This window comes from Pyrus communis, chromosome 5 (assembly GCF_041283825.1).
Source record: "Pyrus communis isolate YQ-2024b chromosome 5, ASM4128382v1, whole genome shotgun sequence".
NCBI lineage: Eukaryota > Viridiplantae > Streptophyta > Magnoliopsida > Rosales > Rosaceae > Pyrus > Pyrus communis.
In genome coordinates, this window is record NC_142569.1 from 32,581,207 (window position 1) to 32,598,060 (window position 16,854).

The window sequence follows — 16,854 nt, forward strand, 5'->3', positions numbered from 1 at the left end:
CAAAAATTGTAGAAGTTTTATTACTTTATGTAGAATGACAAAATACGACAAATGTTGTTTACTGCAACGCTCAAAAGTTTTTCTCCAATACTGTTGATTGATAAGAAATCACCCTAGGTAAGGAAAGAAAATATTGTAACACATGAAATAAATTTATATGACAATGGAATTATACTGTAAAGAAAATAAGAATATAGTATGGTTACTTTTTTAGCAATTTTATAGCACCTTGTCAACTTTTTTGCATTTGCCTCTGATTAGTTTTATCTCACTACCTTAAATGTATAACAAAGATTGAAAATGACAAATGTATATTAAATAAAAGCTGGATGAAAAGTAGGAGAACACACTGTTTGGTAGGGTGTAAACAGAAAGTTTTATACCCGTCGATCAATTGGGGTGGCAAAAGTTGTATAGCTGAAGTTGCAATGTAAGCGTTCTATATCACTGCGAATTTGCATCATTCATTTCTTAGTTTCTTTTAGTTCAAACCTAAACCAAAGAAAACAAAAAAATATTAATTACAGTTTATCATGTCTTTGCAATTTAACTTCTAACATGACTAAATATAATCTGAAGGCAATAAAGCTTGAGCCTAATTCTATCAGCCAAAAGGGAAGAACACTAAATTTTACATACGAAGTCCAAAGGGGTTTGATAAAGAAATCCCAAAACAAAAACTATAATTTGAAAATTGTGCATAAATGGTCAATTGTGTTCAAATGTGTTAATAAAGTACATCCACCAAATTGGAAATATCAAGTTGTGAAAAATGAAGCTAATTCCTTTATAATAACAAAATGTTGGTCAAAATACCACAATGTGAACAAATATATCATAAAGAACAAAAAGAAAAACGATACTTACCAATATCAACATATGGATTTCTTCGAAAGAATGTTACATGCAGTGTTATTATCTCAATGGTTTGGTCTGCAATAAGAAAAGTAACTATTTAGAAAGCAGTATCATTGCTACTTGCTAGTCTTCCTACATGATTTAGGAATATAATTAATTAAATAGATATGGGATCACATTGACCATAAATTATTATAGGCAACTCAAACAAAATAAAAAATGAGAATAGTCGTCCGAAAAATAGAAAATCCTTGCTAGAAAAAGTAACTGTTATGCAATTAGATCTCTTTTAATAATTGCACATTTAAATTTTTTTCTTGATCGGTAAGATGTCATTAATACAATGTTCCACAGTTCATTACATTCTCATTTCTAGCCATCAGAATTTGAAACACATAACTAATGAGTGTTATAGAAACTTAGCACAACATTGTTAAAAGAGAATATAAGACCATAAGCTACATCTAGTTTGAGGACATATTGTATTCGTTTAAGAAACTCTTATTGCAGCTTGTCTTCCAAAGAATCATACTTACAGTAAAAATTAACAGTAGCAAGTCATAGCATAATCAGTAAATTAATTTCGACAGAGCATATAAAACAATCACTACCATACATATAACTCCATAAATTACACCACATCAACCTTGAAAGGTCCAACATGTCCAAAACTTTCAAAACCTTCTCCATATTTAGCTCCAATCGCCTAAAAACAATGAAAAGTGGACTGAAAAAAACATAAATTCATCAAAATTTCCTACCCAATGATAAGTTAAAAATGAAAGTATTTTCACTGACGAATATATGCATAGTATTAGTTACTATGTTGAATTGTTGGTAACACGGAAAATACTCTTCCATTCTCTTACCCACCAAAAAAAGAAAGCACTATAAAAATCTCAGAGAAATTCTTTGCAAGATTATTGAAATTACAAAAGTGGTAAACCAACAAGTCATGTTTTGGATCAATGTTGGACCACATTTGTTTCACTTTAACTGTCATAATTACAACCTTAAGACTGGATTCTAAATTCCAAAATTAGATGAGCAATGCTTCCTGATGCCGCATGATTAGACATTTGGAATTCACTCAACCTTAAATTTTAAAAGAACACACAAAAGAAACAAAACTTAAAGTATCCCTCTCTTTTTACCTAATCAAAATCGTGTCTCAGGGAAGCTGTTGTCAGAGGCTTAGCTTTCTAGTGTTTACAACCCACGAAATAAAAAATAAATAAAAAAAGAGCCTCGATAACCAAAATATGCATGATGGTATTTTTCATTAGACAAATTAGTTATTGACTACAAATTGGGTAGTTTAATTATAATTACCTCTTGAGTCCTAGTTTTAGCTTTCCTTATTTAATGGCTTTTAGAGCTGAAAGCTTGAGAGCGACTGCAAATAAATGATCAAAAGAAATTTAAATTCATAAAAATTAATAAAACACCAAAAGAGAAAACTGAGTTTGAAGTTTTTGCTGAACTTACAACACATAAAAGATCTGTTTTTGTAACACATTTAGATTCTTGGGTTCAAATTTTGGAAAAATAATGATTGATACATGAAAAAAATGTCGGAAAAATATGTTGAAAAGAAGATGAGTTGTTCATATTATTTGATTTCATAAAGTTTGGTAATACTCACTGGTCCACTTTGATGCTAGAGAGTGGTTGGCCATCTGGCTTGAACAGCAGAACACAAGCGCTTCTGTGTAAATACAATACCAAAACAAAAAATGAACAAAAACTCTTTGAAAATTAACATCTCTTATTCCATACAATATATACAGTATATATAAGTAAATTGCTTACGGGTCTGACTTCAATATAACCCCACTCCTCTTCATCCATCTAGAATCGCAGCAGCTACTACTATTGTAGTTCCTGCAGCTGCTACTGCTATATTGAAATTGACTACCTTATATAGTTGATTTCACATTCTTACACACATGACAAACCAAAAAACATCCAAAACATATCAATAATCTAAACAAAGGCCAATTTAATACATTTTCTCAAACAAGTGGTAAGCACTGATAACAAAAAAAATGAACAACCACTGTGAAAAATACACCCGAAGAGTTAGTGAAATTTGATATAGAACATGCAATCATTTATAAAACATCATGAATAAATAAAGGAAAACTTAACAACTCACCATCACCAAAATCAATCAAACACTGTAAATCTGCAATTAACAAAACAAACAGCAAAAATTCATAAAATCAAACATGCAACAATATAAATCTACTAAACAGAAGTTAAGATAACTGTGGAAAATATGGAAGAGAATGCTTTTTCTCATTATATTTCTCTACAAGATTACAAGGATATATATACATGATACAAGTGTGTAGGTAGGACAAGGTAGCCGTCCTAGTGTGTAGGTAGGACAAGGTAGGACAAGGTAGGACGGCTGTAGGGGACAAGGTAGCCGTCCTAGTGTGTAGGTAGGACAAGGTAGGACGGCTGTAGGACGGCTGTAGGACGGCTTGACGGCTGTAGGACGGCTTGACGGCTGTAGGACGGCTAGTGTGTAGGTAGGACAAGGTAGGACGGCTGTAGGACGGCTTGACGGCTGTAGGACGGCTTATTCTTCCAATACTCCCCCTCAAGCTGGATCAAGGAGGTTAATTGATCCAAGCTTGGAGAGCAGACTTTGAAACTGAGGAGAAGCAAGAGACTTCGTGAAAATATCAGCAAGTTGATCTTGGCTTCGAGTGAATGTGGTTTGAATTACCTTGGACTGGACTTGTTCCCGAACGTAGTGACAGTCAACTTCAATGTGTTTGGTGCGTTCATGGAACACCGGATTGGAGGCAGTATGCATAGCTGCTTGATTGTCACAGAAAAGAGACATAGGTGTGTTGATTGAGAACCCTAAGTCCGAGAGAATGCCCTTGAGCCAAATGAGTTCACATGCAGTGGAAGCCATGGCTCTATACTCAGCTTCGGCACTTGAGCGAGCAATTACATTTTGTTTTTTGCTCTTCCGTGTCACGAGGTTTCCTCCAACCAACGTGCAGTAGCCAGTAGTGGATTTTCTATCAATAGCATTCCCTGCCCAGTCAGCATCGGTGTAGGCAATGATTTGAGTATGACCATTGTTTTTCATGATGATTCCTCGACCAATGGAGCCTTTGAGGTATCTGAGAATTCTTTTAACAACATTTAAATGAGCTTCAGTGGGTGCATGCATGAATTGGCTTACAAGACTGACGGCGTAAGTTATATCCGGTCTGGTGATGGTGAGATATATAAGCTTACCCACCAATCGTTGGTAGTAACTGATATCACTGAGAGGTTCTCCTGTCAAGTCCAACTTCAATTTGCTATCAAAAGGAGTACGAGTTGGTTTGCAATCCATCATCTTCACTTCTTGAAGTAAGTCAATCACATATTTCCTTTGACTCAAAAAAAGTCCCTTGGGTGAAGTGGCCAGTTCAATCCCAAGGAAGTACTTTAAAACTCCTAAGTCTTTAATGGAAAATTATTGATGAAGAGAATGTTTAAGAGTGTGAATATCATCAATGTTATCACCTGTGATGATGATATCATCAACATAGATTAGTACAACTAATATGCCAACTGATCTTATTCGAACAAACAGGGAGGAATCAGCATGACTTCTCTTGAACCCAAAATTTTCAAGTACCGAGCTCAGTTTGGCATACCAGGCACGAGGAGATTGTTTCAAGCCATAGATTGACTTATGAAGCTTGCAAGCCATACCTGAATTCTGTGCTTGTGGATGACCCGGGGGTAGTTGCATGTAGACTTCCTCTTCGAGGTCTCCATGTAAAAAAGCATTTTTTACATCCATTTGGTACAATGGCCATTCATGGTTCACTGCAACAGATAACAAAACCCTTATTGTGCTCATCTTAGCCACGGGAGCAAATGTCTCCTTATAGTCCACTCCAAAAGTTTGAGTAAAACCGCGAGCCACCAATCTTGCCTTGTGTCGTTCAATTAAGCCATCAGAATTAAACTTGATTTTATAGACCCATCGACTGCCTACCACCTTCTTGCCTTTGGGAAGTTGAACTACACTCCAGGTTTTATTTTCATTCAAGGCTTTGAGTTCTTCTTCCATGGCTAGCCTCCACACAACTTGACGATTGGCTTCTTGAAAGTTCCTTGGTTCACTTTCATAGGACAGTTTACTGAGGAAGACTGCATGAGAGTGAGAGACTTTGGAGTAATTTACAAACTTGTGAATAGGGTACCTGGCATGGTAAGTTTCATAGTCTTGTAGCCTTGATGGTGGATGTCGATCTCGAGTCGGATTCCTGCGGGGTTGAGCTGGGATCACAATAGGTTCAGCTCCACTCTCTTGTATAGATGTTGTGTTATGGTCATGGGGAACTACTTGTGCTTCTGAGGCTTCAGTGTCGTCTCCAATAAGCAGGTTGTCATTAAGAGTTGCATGAGAGTCCCGGTTGTGAGGTAGTGAATGGACACAGTCACTTAGTTCGACTGGATTTGGCAATGGGAAGAGATCTAGGAAATGCTCCCCCTGACGATTTTGATCTGATGATTTGTTGAAATATGGTTGGTTTTCATCAAACCGTACATCTCTTGAGACAAACATCTTCCTGGAGCACGGATTGTAGCATTTGTACTCTTTTTGGGTGGAGGAGTATCCCATGAAAACACACTTGACAGCTTTGGGATCAAGCTTGTCTCGGTGATGGGATTGAATATGAACATAACAGGTACATCCAAAGATTCTCAGATGGGAAAGATTACCTTTTTTGTTTTGCATAACCTCAGATGGTGATTTTGTATCCAGAACACGACTAGGCAGTCTGTTGATAAGATAGGTGGCTGCAAGAACTCCTTGAGACCAAAACCTCTTAGGCACATTCATTTGCAACATTAGCGCCCTGGTTTTTTCAAGTAGGTCCCGATTCTTCCTTTCGGCAATTCCATTTTGCTGAGGAGTACCTACACAACTTGTTTGATGTATAATTCCATGGGTGCTCAAATAGTTAGTCATATTTTTGGATGTATATTCAGTGCCATTATCAGACCTTAGTATGTGGATTTGGGACGAAAAATGGTTCATGACAAGATTATGAAAGTCCTTGAAAGCATCCATAACTTCACTTTTGAATTTTAGGAGGTACAACCAAGTGGCTCTTGAGAAATCATCAACAAAGATAACGTAGTACCTATAACCATCAAAAGACTCTAGAGGTGCAGGTCCCCAAACATCGGAGTGCACCATCTCAAACAACTTGCTAGTCCTAGACATGGAAGAATTGAATGGGAGTCTAGTAGATTTTGACAAATGACAAATTTCACATACAACGGAGGATTTGCATAAACTAGGGAACAACGTAGACAACACAGATTCTGAGGGATGTGCTAGGCTTTGATGCCACAACCGATGTTCTAGGTTTGAGCTGACTTGGAACCCCTTTGGAACATTGAGGTCCTCTGAAAAATACTACAGCCCATTTAGGTAATGACCTTCACCAATCAGCTTCTTGGTGGCTAGATCCTGAAAAACAACATTGTGGGGGGGAAAAATTGCACGACAGTTTAGAGAGTTTGTAATCCTTCCTACAGACAATAATTGAAAAGGAAAAGATGGAACATATAACGCTGTGGACTCAACAGTTTCTGAGATCAGTTTAACTTTCCCTCTACCTAGAACTGGCACACCTCTACCATTTGCTACAGAAACTAGTGATGGTTTAGTGTGGCTTTCAAAATCGTATAGCTTAAAATATTGATTTGTCATGTGATCTGTGGCACCTGAGTCTATAATCCAAAAATCATGAGAGTGACTAACATTTAGAGCAGTTGAAAGAGCACACATGATACCTGGAATGTCTCCTTGAGGTACATGACCAGATTCAGCTAAGAACCTTGCAAACTGTCCAAGAAGAGCAGTTTGACTTTCCCCAGTCGACGTTTCACCTGTGCTTCTTTTTCTGGTTTGAAGGTAGGTTGAGAACTCATTCAGCAAGTCAGCCGGATTGGCTGTAAAGTTCATCGACCCACCGATGGATGTAGCAGCAGCAGCATGGTACTTGTTTGTATGTGGTCTGGCGTGTGAGCCCTTATGATCTCTTAAAGGCTTGTTCTCAAACCTTGGCTTCAACTCAGGGTGCAATATCCAGCATCGATCTATTAGATGTCCAACATTATTACAATGTAGACACTTCAGATCTGGCCTTTTTCCCTTGTATACTTTATCTCCAAATGACTTGTGATTTGTCACAAAAGCTCTAGCCTCAGACACACTAGGTTTTACGTCAACATTCATGACTTTTCTGCGTACTTCTTCTCGCTGGATAGTAGTGCAAACACTTGCAAATGATGGAAGTTCGGGATTCATTAGAATATGGCTTCTAAGATCTTCATATTCAGAACCCAAACTTGCAAGCAAATGAAAGATTTTGTCTTCCTCGGACCTTTTTAACAGTACGGCAGCATCGATAGTGCGTGGTCGATACATTTCTAGTTCGTTCCACATGTTTTTCATGCAACCGAGATGATGAACAAATGATTTATCACCTTGTTGAAGACTTGCAAGATTCCTCTTAAGCTGGAACACTCGAGCAGCATTGTTTTGATTTCCATACATGTCCTTGACTGCCTTCCAAAGAGCACTAGAGGATTCTGAAAAACTGAAAATTTCAGACAGCTTAGGATCCATGGAGTTAAGGAGCCACGACATGACCAGCTGGTCTTTGCACAGCCATGCTTCATACTCCGGCGATGCGACGTCAGGTGCTTCAATACTTCCATTGACGAATCCAAGTTTGGATCTTCCTCCAAGGGCAAGAGATATTGATCTAGACCATGGAAGATAGTTAAACTCATTTAACAACACAGAACACAAACGTTGGTTTGGGTTGACTTCAGCTTCTGGAAAACTAGGGCGAGGAGCTGTGAAGCTTTCATCTTCTGAGTCAAAAAGATTATCTTCTGCCATTATCGAAACGAATGTGCAGAAGAAGAGAAGGGACAACAATGGAGTCAGGCCGGTTAAGGTTCCGGCTCTGATACCATGTGGAAAATATGGAAGAGAATGCTTTTTCTCATTATATTTCTCTACAAGATTACAAGGATATATATACATGATACAAGTGTGTAGGTAGGACAAGGTAGCCGTCCTAGTGTGTAGGTAGGACAAGGTAGGACGGCTGTAGGGGACAAGGTAGCCGTCTTAGTGTGTAGGTAGGACAAGGTAGGACGGCTGTAGGACGGCTTGACGGCTGTAGGACGGCTAGTGTGTAGGTAGGACAAGGTAGAACGGCTATAGGACGGCTTGACGGCTGTAGGACGGCTTATTCTTCCAACAATAACATTAATGAATTTGACCTACTATTTTACTGTATTCGATTTTTGGAATTTTGAGTGAATGAATGGCAAAAGAACATATAACAAAATAACAGAAGCGTACCCCATTAGAGGAAGCCTGCCCAGCCAACCGGCCAGAAACATCAGCAAAGGTACAGAGCCCCGTTGCACTAAAGAATCAGAAGACCAAATCACTATATGAGCAACCCATATGAGAGGTAGAGAGAAGCGGAAAAACAAAAGGAAAAAGTGAGGAGAGAATGCAATGAAAACGAAAGATAAAGCATTAAGGCCTCTTAATAGAATAGTTCTCGATGATCAACACGTGGAAGACAGAGGCTAAAAAATCAAAGCAAAACCAAAAAATAAAACAATCAGCCTCTGAACAGAACCCCCCACAATGATCAACACGTGGAAGACAGAGACCCAAAAAGCAGAGTATAACCAAAAATTAAAACAATCAGAGGTCAAGCAACGGAACCGGATTCTCTCTCTTGAGCTCAGGATGGGATCCTCCTCAGCAGTTCATTCAGATTGTTGAAATTTTATCCAAAGGCTCCAAATAGGAGGCTTCTCTAAAAGTTATAATAATTATAGCAGTTAGATCAAGTTTGAATGGCCCAGATAGACTGCTCATGAGGATCCCCATCCTGAGCTCAGGAGAGGATCCAATTCCGCCAAGCAACAACATTTGTGGGACAGAGAGAGAAAAAATAATAATTAAAAAATTAATGGCGGGATAAACAAATTATTTAAAATATGGGAGTTAAATCAGGCCAAATGGTTTGTGGCACAGCAATCACTAAAAAATTATAAAACACCAAGAGAAAAGCACAGAAACAGAGAGGAAGAAAATGGAAGAGCCTTCGAGCATCTTCCCCACCAAAAACGACGCACACAGGGAAAGCACGTGCAAAAAACCCCAAAATGCATGTGGCATGGGTAAAATCGCCAATTCACGTATCATCTTGAAGAAGCCAAAAAATTGTGCGTTCCACCAGGTTTTAGTATATAGATAATTTTTTAGCTATAGGGAAAGCCCCTTTCTCAAGCTTCATGGTATTTATACGAGGAGAGAAGAAATCAACGGTGGAGATTGAGTAGTATGAATAAATGGATAGTGGGTACATTGTTTGCATGTATGATGGGTTGAATGTAGTTGCAGCCCATGTGTGATGTTGGAACACTGCTTTCGGTTTGTCACTTTGGGGCAAAGGGAATCATGAGGGCCCGTGGAGTGTGATGGGGTTGGGCTGTTTGGTGGACCTTTATGGCATGGTTTACGGATGAGGATTCTCTACAAATCCTTACATCTCAACCGTTCATCGTACATCATGCGATCAGTTTTCGTTAGGTACTATTTGTGTTTAATTTTAAATAAAAAATTCAAAATAATTTTTGACCGCAAAATATACGATGAACAGTTAAACTATAAAAATCACTAGAATCTCCACAATTGAATCGGATCGGATCCAAATCCTTGATTCACATGGTTGGATGTGGACCCAATACAACAGCTTTGTGTTATGTGTGGGACCCTTCAGTATATAACCTAAGGTTAAGGTATTTATTATTTGTCCGCTTGTCTGGAGATAACTTATATCACACGGAGAAGATCCTCATTCAATCGATGTTGGTGACTAGGTGTTGTGGTCAGTAATATATATAAATTTTCACATAATATTCATATATTTTGAGAACGGAATGCAGTTGTTAACAAATTAGCAAATTTAGTGCTTCTCTCGTTTTCACTTGTTTGGCATGCCGCTCCTCTTGTAGGGATTCTTCCTCTTCTGCACTCAGATTTTTTGGGCATGTCAGCCTGCAGATTTGTCTCTACTTCTTGATTTGTGATTTTCTTTTTTACCTAATCTTTTTGAATTTTTCTTTTCGTTTTGCAGCTTGTCTTGCAGGTTCTTACCTTTTAGGTTTATAGAGGGGTTTGGGCTTATGTCCACCCAATCTTTTTCTTGTATTTTCTTTTTCAAGAGATGTAAGGTCTATGTCCCCCATTTTTTTTTCTTGTATTTTCTTTTCCAAAATGGGTAAGGTGTGTATCCCCTGCCCTCTTTTCTTGTATTTTTTTTTTTTTTGCTCTATAAGGGGGTAAGATTTATGTCCTCCTGACTAGGTGTAATTTTTTTTTTTTTCCTATCAATAAATTTCACTTGTACTGTCGAGGTTTTCCAAAAAATAAAAAAAAAATATTATTAGATTGTAATGCTGATGATAGCTCGTTCCATGTAAAATTTTCTCACTTGTTTGAAAAAAGAATAGAATCTCGAGCATGCCATGCATATATGCATGCATGTCGATTATAAAATTTGTACAATCAAAATATATTATTTGTAAAGGATAATGAGCTCATTCCAAGGAATGCTAGTATTATCCACTCATTTTGTGCAAGTATTATCCACTCGTTGATTCTAATTTGCTTCCACGTTGACTCACGAGTCAGGTCAGTCAAGCGTCGTGTGCACTGACATTGTTATAAACTTGTAACTTAGATATTTTAGCAAAACTTGAACAAATTAATCCTCTTATCAAAACCCCGTGGTTTTTCCATGCAACGTGACATGATCCCTTTCTACTTTCTCTCCTTACTTCTTATTGCATTGCCCGGTACTAGCTTGAATTTTGCAAACGCTCCCACAAACACCCGCGGCGGCTCTTCAATTGTCAACTGCAAAAGAAAGGACACCAACTGCTATAGATCGTCGTCAGGTAATCAGCCTCCGTCGGAATCGCTGTCGCCGCCTCCTCCGCATTCGCAGTCGCCGGAATCGCTGTCTCCGCCCCCTCAGCAATCGCAGTCGCCGCCTCCTCTGCAGTCGCAGTCACCTGCACCGCCGCCTCCTCTGCATTCGCAGTCGGCGGAATCGCTGTCTCCGCCCCCTCAGCAATCGCAGTCGCCGCCTCCTCTGCAGTCGCAGTCACCTCCACCGTTATCTTTGACGCCTATGCCTCAGTCACCACCGCCACCGTTATCTTTGCCGCCTAAGCCTTCGCCCCCGCTGTCACCTTCGCCGCCTCCTTCGCTGCCAAGCTTGCTGACAAACAGATCTGGTAAATGATGATATCCTTCAAGCTTTCTACAATTCTTGTGACTGATAAAAATTGGTACCCTCGTATATAATTTCATATGCCACAAATCACCGTGTTGAGTTTCATCTCACGACGTAATAATATGAATCGTTCATTTTTATATTCTCCTTTAAAGATGATTCTTATAGCAAATAATCAAAATAAAAATCGATTAGCTCTTTGATTATTGTTAGGTAGGCCCAGAGATATATTTATTATAATTTTGTATTCATACAGGAAGCAGCAAACCCTCATCGATGATAATCATCGTTGGTACTCTTGGTTCAGTTGCTTTCTGTTCGTTAGTTGTGGTTGTGGCCGGATGCTTCTTTCGCAAGAGACTTCGAACAGTCAAAGAGAGATACCACTCCAAACGACAAAAGAAAAAAGGTAATTACTTAATAAAAAGATTTGAAAAGTATTTATATATTACTTCAATTTCTTAATAAATTTTTTATTTAAGACATCTAATCTTTTGAGTCAATGTTTGTAGTTGGTAATGATATGAAGAAAACTGTCGAGTCATTGCAATTTAGATTGGGAACTATTGAAACTGCCACGAACAAGTTTTCAGATGATAACAAATTAGGTGAAGGAGGATTTGGTGCCGTTTTCAAGGTATGAAAATGTTTATTTGCATGAGATCCTTCGCTCCACAAAATTATGGAGGCATTCCTACGCGAAAATAGTTCCTGATCATCGCTATGTGAAAAAATATTCATGCAAAAATCAACAAAAAAACATGTGAACTTTTACGCATCGAACTGTATAAAACTAAATGGTCAAAATAGGTAAAAATATATATATTATGAACTATCTATCTATTTACTATAATTGATTGACTAAATGACCTTAATTAGTTTTGATTACATATTATACTACATAATTAATAGTATTTACAACGCTTACTGCTTAGTTCACATTACATATTGTAGGGCACACTTGGTAATGGACATGAAATAGCAGTAAAACGGCTATCGAAAAGCTCCACACAAGGTGTACAAGAATTTCAGAATGAGGTGGTATTGGTAGCCAAACTTCAACACAGAAACCTTGTGAGGCTTCTGGGATTTTGCTTGGAAGGAGAAGAAACCTTACTTGTCTATGAATATGTACCCAACAAAAGTCTTGACAAATTTCTATTTGGTTAGTGAATATCATTTGACCAAATATTTTCCCTTGTTAATTACAATATATATGTGCGTGTGTGTGTGTAATTGGCTGTAAATTTTATCATGTCCTTGATAAATGTTACCCATGCAGAACCCAAGCAACGAGAACAGTTGGATTGGTCGAGACGTTGCATGATAATAGGAGGAATCGCTCGAGGAATTTTGTATCTTCATGAAGATTCTAGGCTTAGAGTTATACATCGTGATTTAAAAGCCAGCAACATCTTGTTAGATGGTGAAATGAATCCAAAAATATCAGATTTTGGGATGGCTAAAATGTTTGGAGTTGATGGTCAAACTCAAGGAAATACCGAAAGAGTCGTCGGAACTCTGTAAGTTTCAATTTATATAACCTTTGATCCTATTTAAGTTTCAACTTATATATCTTCACATATAAAATAGGAGGATCTTACGGTACCTCATTAAAAAAGGGTAAATCGCCAAAATGGTCCCTGAGATTTGCATAACTCATCGCCTTGGTCCCTGAGATTCTAAATCGATAAAAGTGGTCCCTGAGATTGTCCACCATCCATCATTTTGGTCGTTTCGTTAAAAACTCCGTTAAGTGTCCTGGAGCTCTTGGCTGGAAGTTTGGGCAATTTTCAAAGCTTCGTAACTCATTCGTTTATTAACCAAATTGACCCATAATATATCAAAATGAAGATAGGAAAGTTTAGAATAAGATTATACCTATTTCAAAGCCCAATGGTTGCCAGAGATTTCCAGAAAATAGCCTCAAAGTTGACTGGTTCGATTGAAAACTTGAAAACTTGTCAGAAACTGGGTAAACTTTAAACGTTCATAACTTCTGCAATACTCAACAAAATCAAGTGAATCAAAAATGAAATTCATACTTCTTGACGAGATGAAAAGAATGGTACCTTTTTTTACTGCTAACTCACGGTGGTTTGGCCAGAAAACGGCTCGAAAGTGTCTGTCTTGGTCTCGAGTTAGCCATTTTCGAGCTGTTTTCCAGCCAAACCACAGCGACTTAGCCGTAAAAAAAGGTACCATTCTTTTTGTCGAGTCGAGGAATATGATTTTCGTTTTTAAATCACTTGATTTCGTTGTGTATTGAAGAAGTTATGAATGTTTAAAGTTCACCTAGTTTCCGATGAGTTTTCAAGTTTTCACTCAGACCAGTCAACTTTGAGGCTATTTTCCAGCCATCTTTGGCAACCATTGGGTTTCGAAATAGGTATAATTTTATTCTAAACTTTCCTATCTTCATTTTGATATATTATGAGTCAAATTTGGTTAAGAAACGATTGAGTTACGAAGCTTTGAAAATTGCCCAAACTTCCGGCCAAGAGCTCCGGGACACTTAACGGAGTTTTTAACGGAATGACTAAAATGATGGATGGTGGACAATCTCAAGGACCACTTTATCGATTTGGAATCTTAGAGAGCAAAGTGATGAGTTATGCAAATCTCAAGGACCATTTTGGCGATTTACCCTATTAAAAAATAAAGGTACCAGTACCCTTTAATATAATCATATTTTAAAATTATTTTAGACCATTGATTAAGTTCAACAAATGATCTTAGTGTTAGATACAGTTTTGAATAAAAATTTAAGGATTATCTTAGACTATTGATTAAGTTCAAAAAAATTTCTTAATCATAAACGTTAAGAATTATCTTAGACCATAGATTTAAGTTTAATGAATTACCTTATACCATTGCTTAATTTTATTTTTGTACAAATGCGTAAATTACCAACGGTTAGATTACCAAGGTTGTCAGTTACTGTGTGGAAATTAGATTACACTGTCAAGGTAGTATATTACAAGGGGTGTGCTATCCACACACCTCATTTTACTTCTCACACATCTCTTGATAATTTATGTCCGTTGATATTTTTCAATTCATCCGATCCGACGGCCGAAAATTAAAAAGGTATGTGAGAAGTAAAATATTGTGTGTAGATATCACATCCCTATTACAATTGTGTTGAACGTTATTGAATTACAATATTAACATTAAAATTAAAGAGTACTTGTATCTTATTGTTTTAATAAAGTACCATAGACTAACCCTAAAATATATTTGTTTTTTCTAACTACAAAGTCTCAACGCATTAATTTTGTACATGCAAGTGGTTATATGGCTCCAGAGTATGCAATAGAAGGAATATATTCAGTAAAATCAGACGTCTTTAGCTTTGGTATACTCCTGCTTGAGATCACCACGGGGAGAAAGAACTTTTTAGGCTTTAACTGCCGTTTTCCTACACTTCTAGCACACGTAAGCATTTAATAACTTGGTATAAGAATTATTTATATATACATCATTATTCCCAAATTATTATATGGCTAAGCTATCAAAGATTAGAGTAGTATACCATTTTATAATTACATCCTTAAAAATTATTGTTTTACAGGCTTGGCAATCATGGAATGAAGGAAAAGGGTTGGATTTGATAGATCCAATACTGTCGAAAGATTCATGCAGGCCAGATCAAGTTTTGAGATACATCCACATTGGACTATTGTGTGTTCAAGAGGATGCAAACAGTAGGCCGACCATGTCATCAGTTGTTTTAATGTTGAAAACTGAAACTATTAGTCTTCCCAAACCTGAGCGACCGGCATTTTTTACAGGAAGATCTGCAGATATGCAGGATCAACTAGCTGCTAAGAGTTGCACCATCAATGGTTTAACAATTTCTGATGATCTTCCCCGTTAGGGATAAATTATAAATTATATGCTTGTATATACAGCCTATGTCTCGCATTCAACCCCTATATATATACTTCTCGTTCAAGTGACATTTTTTGTGAGACTGAGAATGAATTACGAAGTGACATTGTCAAAGTTGTTCGATGTATACGTGAGTAGTGGAAGAACCGAAGAAGGAGAAGACCTTGATAACGAACAACTCATAAGCTTTAGAAATATTCAACAATCCTTCCCTATTTTGAGAATATATAATAAATGGTATTACAATACTTCTCTCTTTTAAATTAATCACAAGCATACCGATATAATCATGCATACAATAAAGATGTCTTTCGAATTAAACCTTTAATTAGTATAAGTAATTCAAAGTTATAACGAATGCAATGGTGACCTAAGTTTAAACCACCTATTCTTATGTTAAAACCGGAATCACTACACACATGATTATGTCTTATTTCCTTAAAAGAAATTTCTGAACTAGTTAAGCACTATTATGGCCCTGTACTTCATCCTGGTTTCATAAATATTTACAAGAGAAAACCCAACTCTAAGCTATATATTAATTTTCAGTGCTTTCACAACCACTTATCAATAACATGTTATTACCCATTAAACTTTTAAACTAGTGATGTTCTAGAGAAAGTCGGGTTACCATTATAGGTGGCTAATTTTCTATAAAGGGTTTTAGCCCCATTCCACTAGATGTACTAACTACCAAAGCTCTTGAAAGTGCTTTCGTTAACGGATCCGTCAAGTTATTACTTGATTTAACATAAACAATATTAATAACTCCATCAGTTATTAATTGCTTGACATATTCATGTCTCAAGCTAATATGTCTAGACTTTCCATTGTATAGCTTATTGTATGCTCTAGACAAAGTAGCCTCACTATCACAGTATAAAGAAATGGATGGAATTGGTTGTGGCCACAACTCTATTTCCAATAACAAATTTCTAATCCATTCCGCTTCTTTACCTACTACTGCTAATGCTATAAATTCAGATTCCATAGTTGAATGTGCTATACATGTTTGCTTCTTCGAAGCCCAAGATATTGCTCCTCCGACAATTGTAAAAATTCACCCTGATGTAGACTTATTATCGTTAGCACTTGTTATCCAACTTGCATCTGAATATCCTTCAAGTACTGCTGGAAACTCGTAGTAAGTTAAACTCAGGTTTATAGTTCTTTTAAGATAACCAAAAATTCTATTTATTACTTTCCAATGAGCAGTACTTGGATGACTAGTGTATCTAGAAAGTTTGCTTACTGCAAATGTGATATCTGGCCTGGTACAATGCATGACATACATTAAACTTCTGATTACACTAGCATACTCAAGCTGTGCAACGGATCTACCAGAATTATTAAGCAAAGTTTCACTAGGGTCATAAGGGGTATTTGCTTCTTTTATTTGTAGATGCTTAAACTTAAGAAGCAATTTTTCTATATAATGTGACTGACACAAAGCGTAACCTTTATTATGTTTCTTTACTTTAATTCCCAAGATAGTATCTACTTCATTCAAGTCCTTCATCTTAAATTTTGAATTTAGATACTCTTTAGTTTCAGATACACCTTTCATGTTTGTACAAAAAATTAGCAAGTCATCGACATATAAACATATAACAACACCATAATTATTTGTGAATTTAGAGTATATGCATTTATCAACATTGTTATGTCTAAATCCATATGATAAAATGACAAAATCAAACTTTTCATGCCATTGTTT

General features: G+C 36.9%; 1 protein-coding gene and 1 long non-coding RNA gene across 3 annotated transcripts; one reads left to right on the plus strand and one right to left on the minus strand.

The window, feature by feature from the left end:
* Positions 1 to 381: 381 nt before the first annotated feature.
* LOC148697170 (uncharacterized) lies at positions 382 to 8,495 on the minus strand. Its single transcript, XR_015963149.1, has 7 exons — positions 8,282 to 8,495; positions 3,017 to 3,046; positions 2,671 to 2,798; positions 2,504 to 2,566; positions 1,505 to 2,254; positions 868 to 933; positions 382 to 492 (listed from the first exon to the last, which is right to left on the minus strand). It is a non-coding gene; the product is annotated as an uncharacterized LOC148697170 (long non-coding RNA).
* A 2,049-nt stretch (positions 8,496 to 10,544) lies between these two features.
* On the plus strand, positions 10,545 to 15,239 carry LOC137726142 (cysteine-rich receptor-like protein kinase 44). 2 transcript variants are annotated; one of them, XM_088694984.1, is made up of 8 exons: positions 10,616 to 11,019; positions 11,116 to 11,244; positions 11,500 to 11,652; positions 11,756 to 11,880; positions 12,198 to 12,408; positions 12,526 to 12,766; positions 14,534 to 14,681; positions 14,818 to 15,239. In XM_088694984.1, exons 1-8 carry the CDS (start codon positions 10,743 to 10,745, stop codon positions 15,121 to 15,123), a joined length of 1,590 nt encoding a protein of 529 aa, XP_088551110.1. In that variant the 5' UTR covers positions 10,616 to 10,742; the 3' UTR covers positions 15,124 to 15,239. The 2 variants fall into 2 exon arrangements, with proteins under 2 accessions (XP_068321118.1, XP_088551110.1); XM_068465017.2 differs by having other exon boundaries at positions 10,545 to 11,244.
* The last annotated feature ends 1,615 nt before the right edge of the window (positions 15,240 to 16,854 follow it).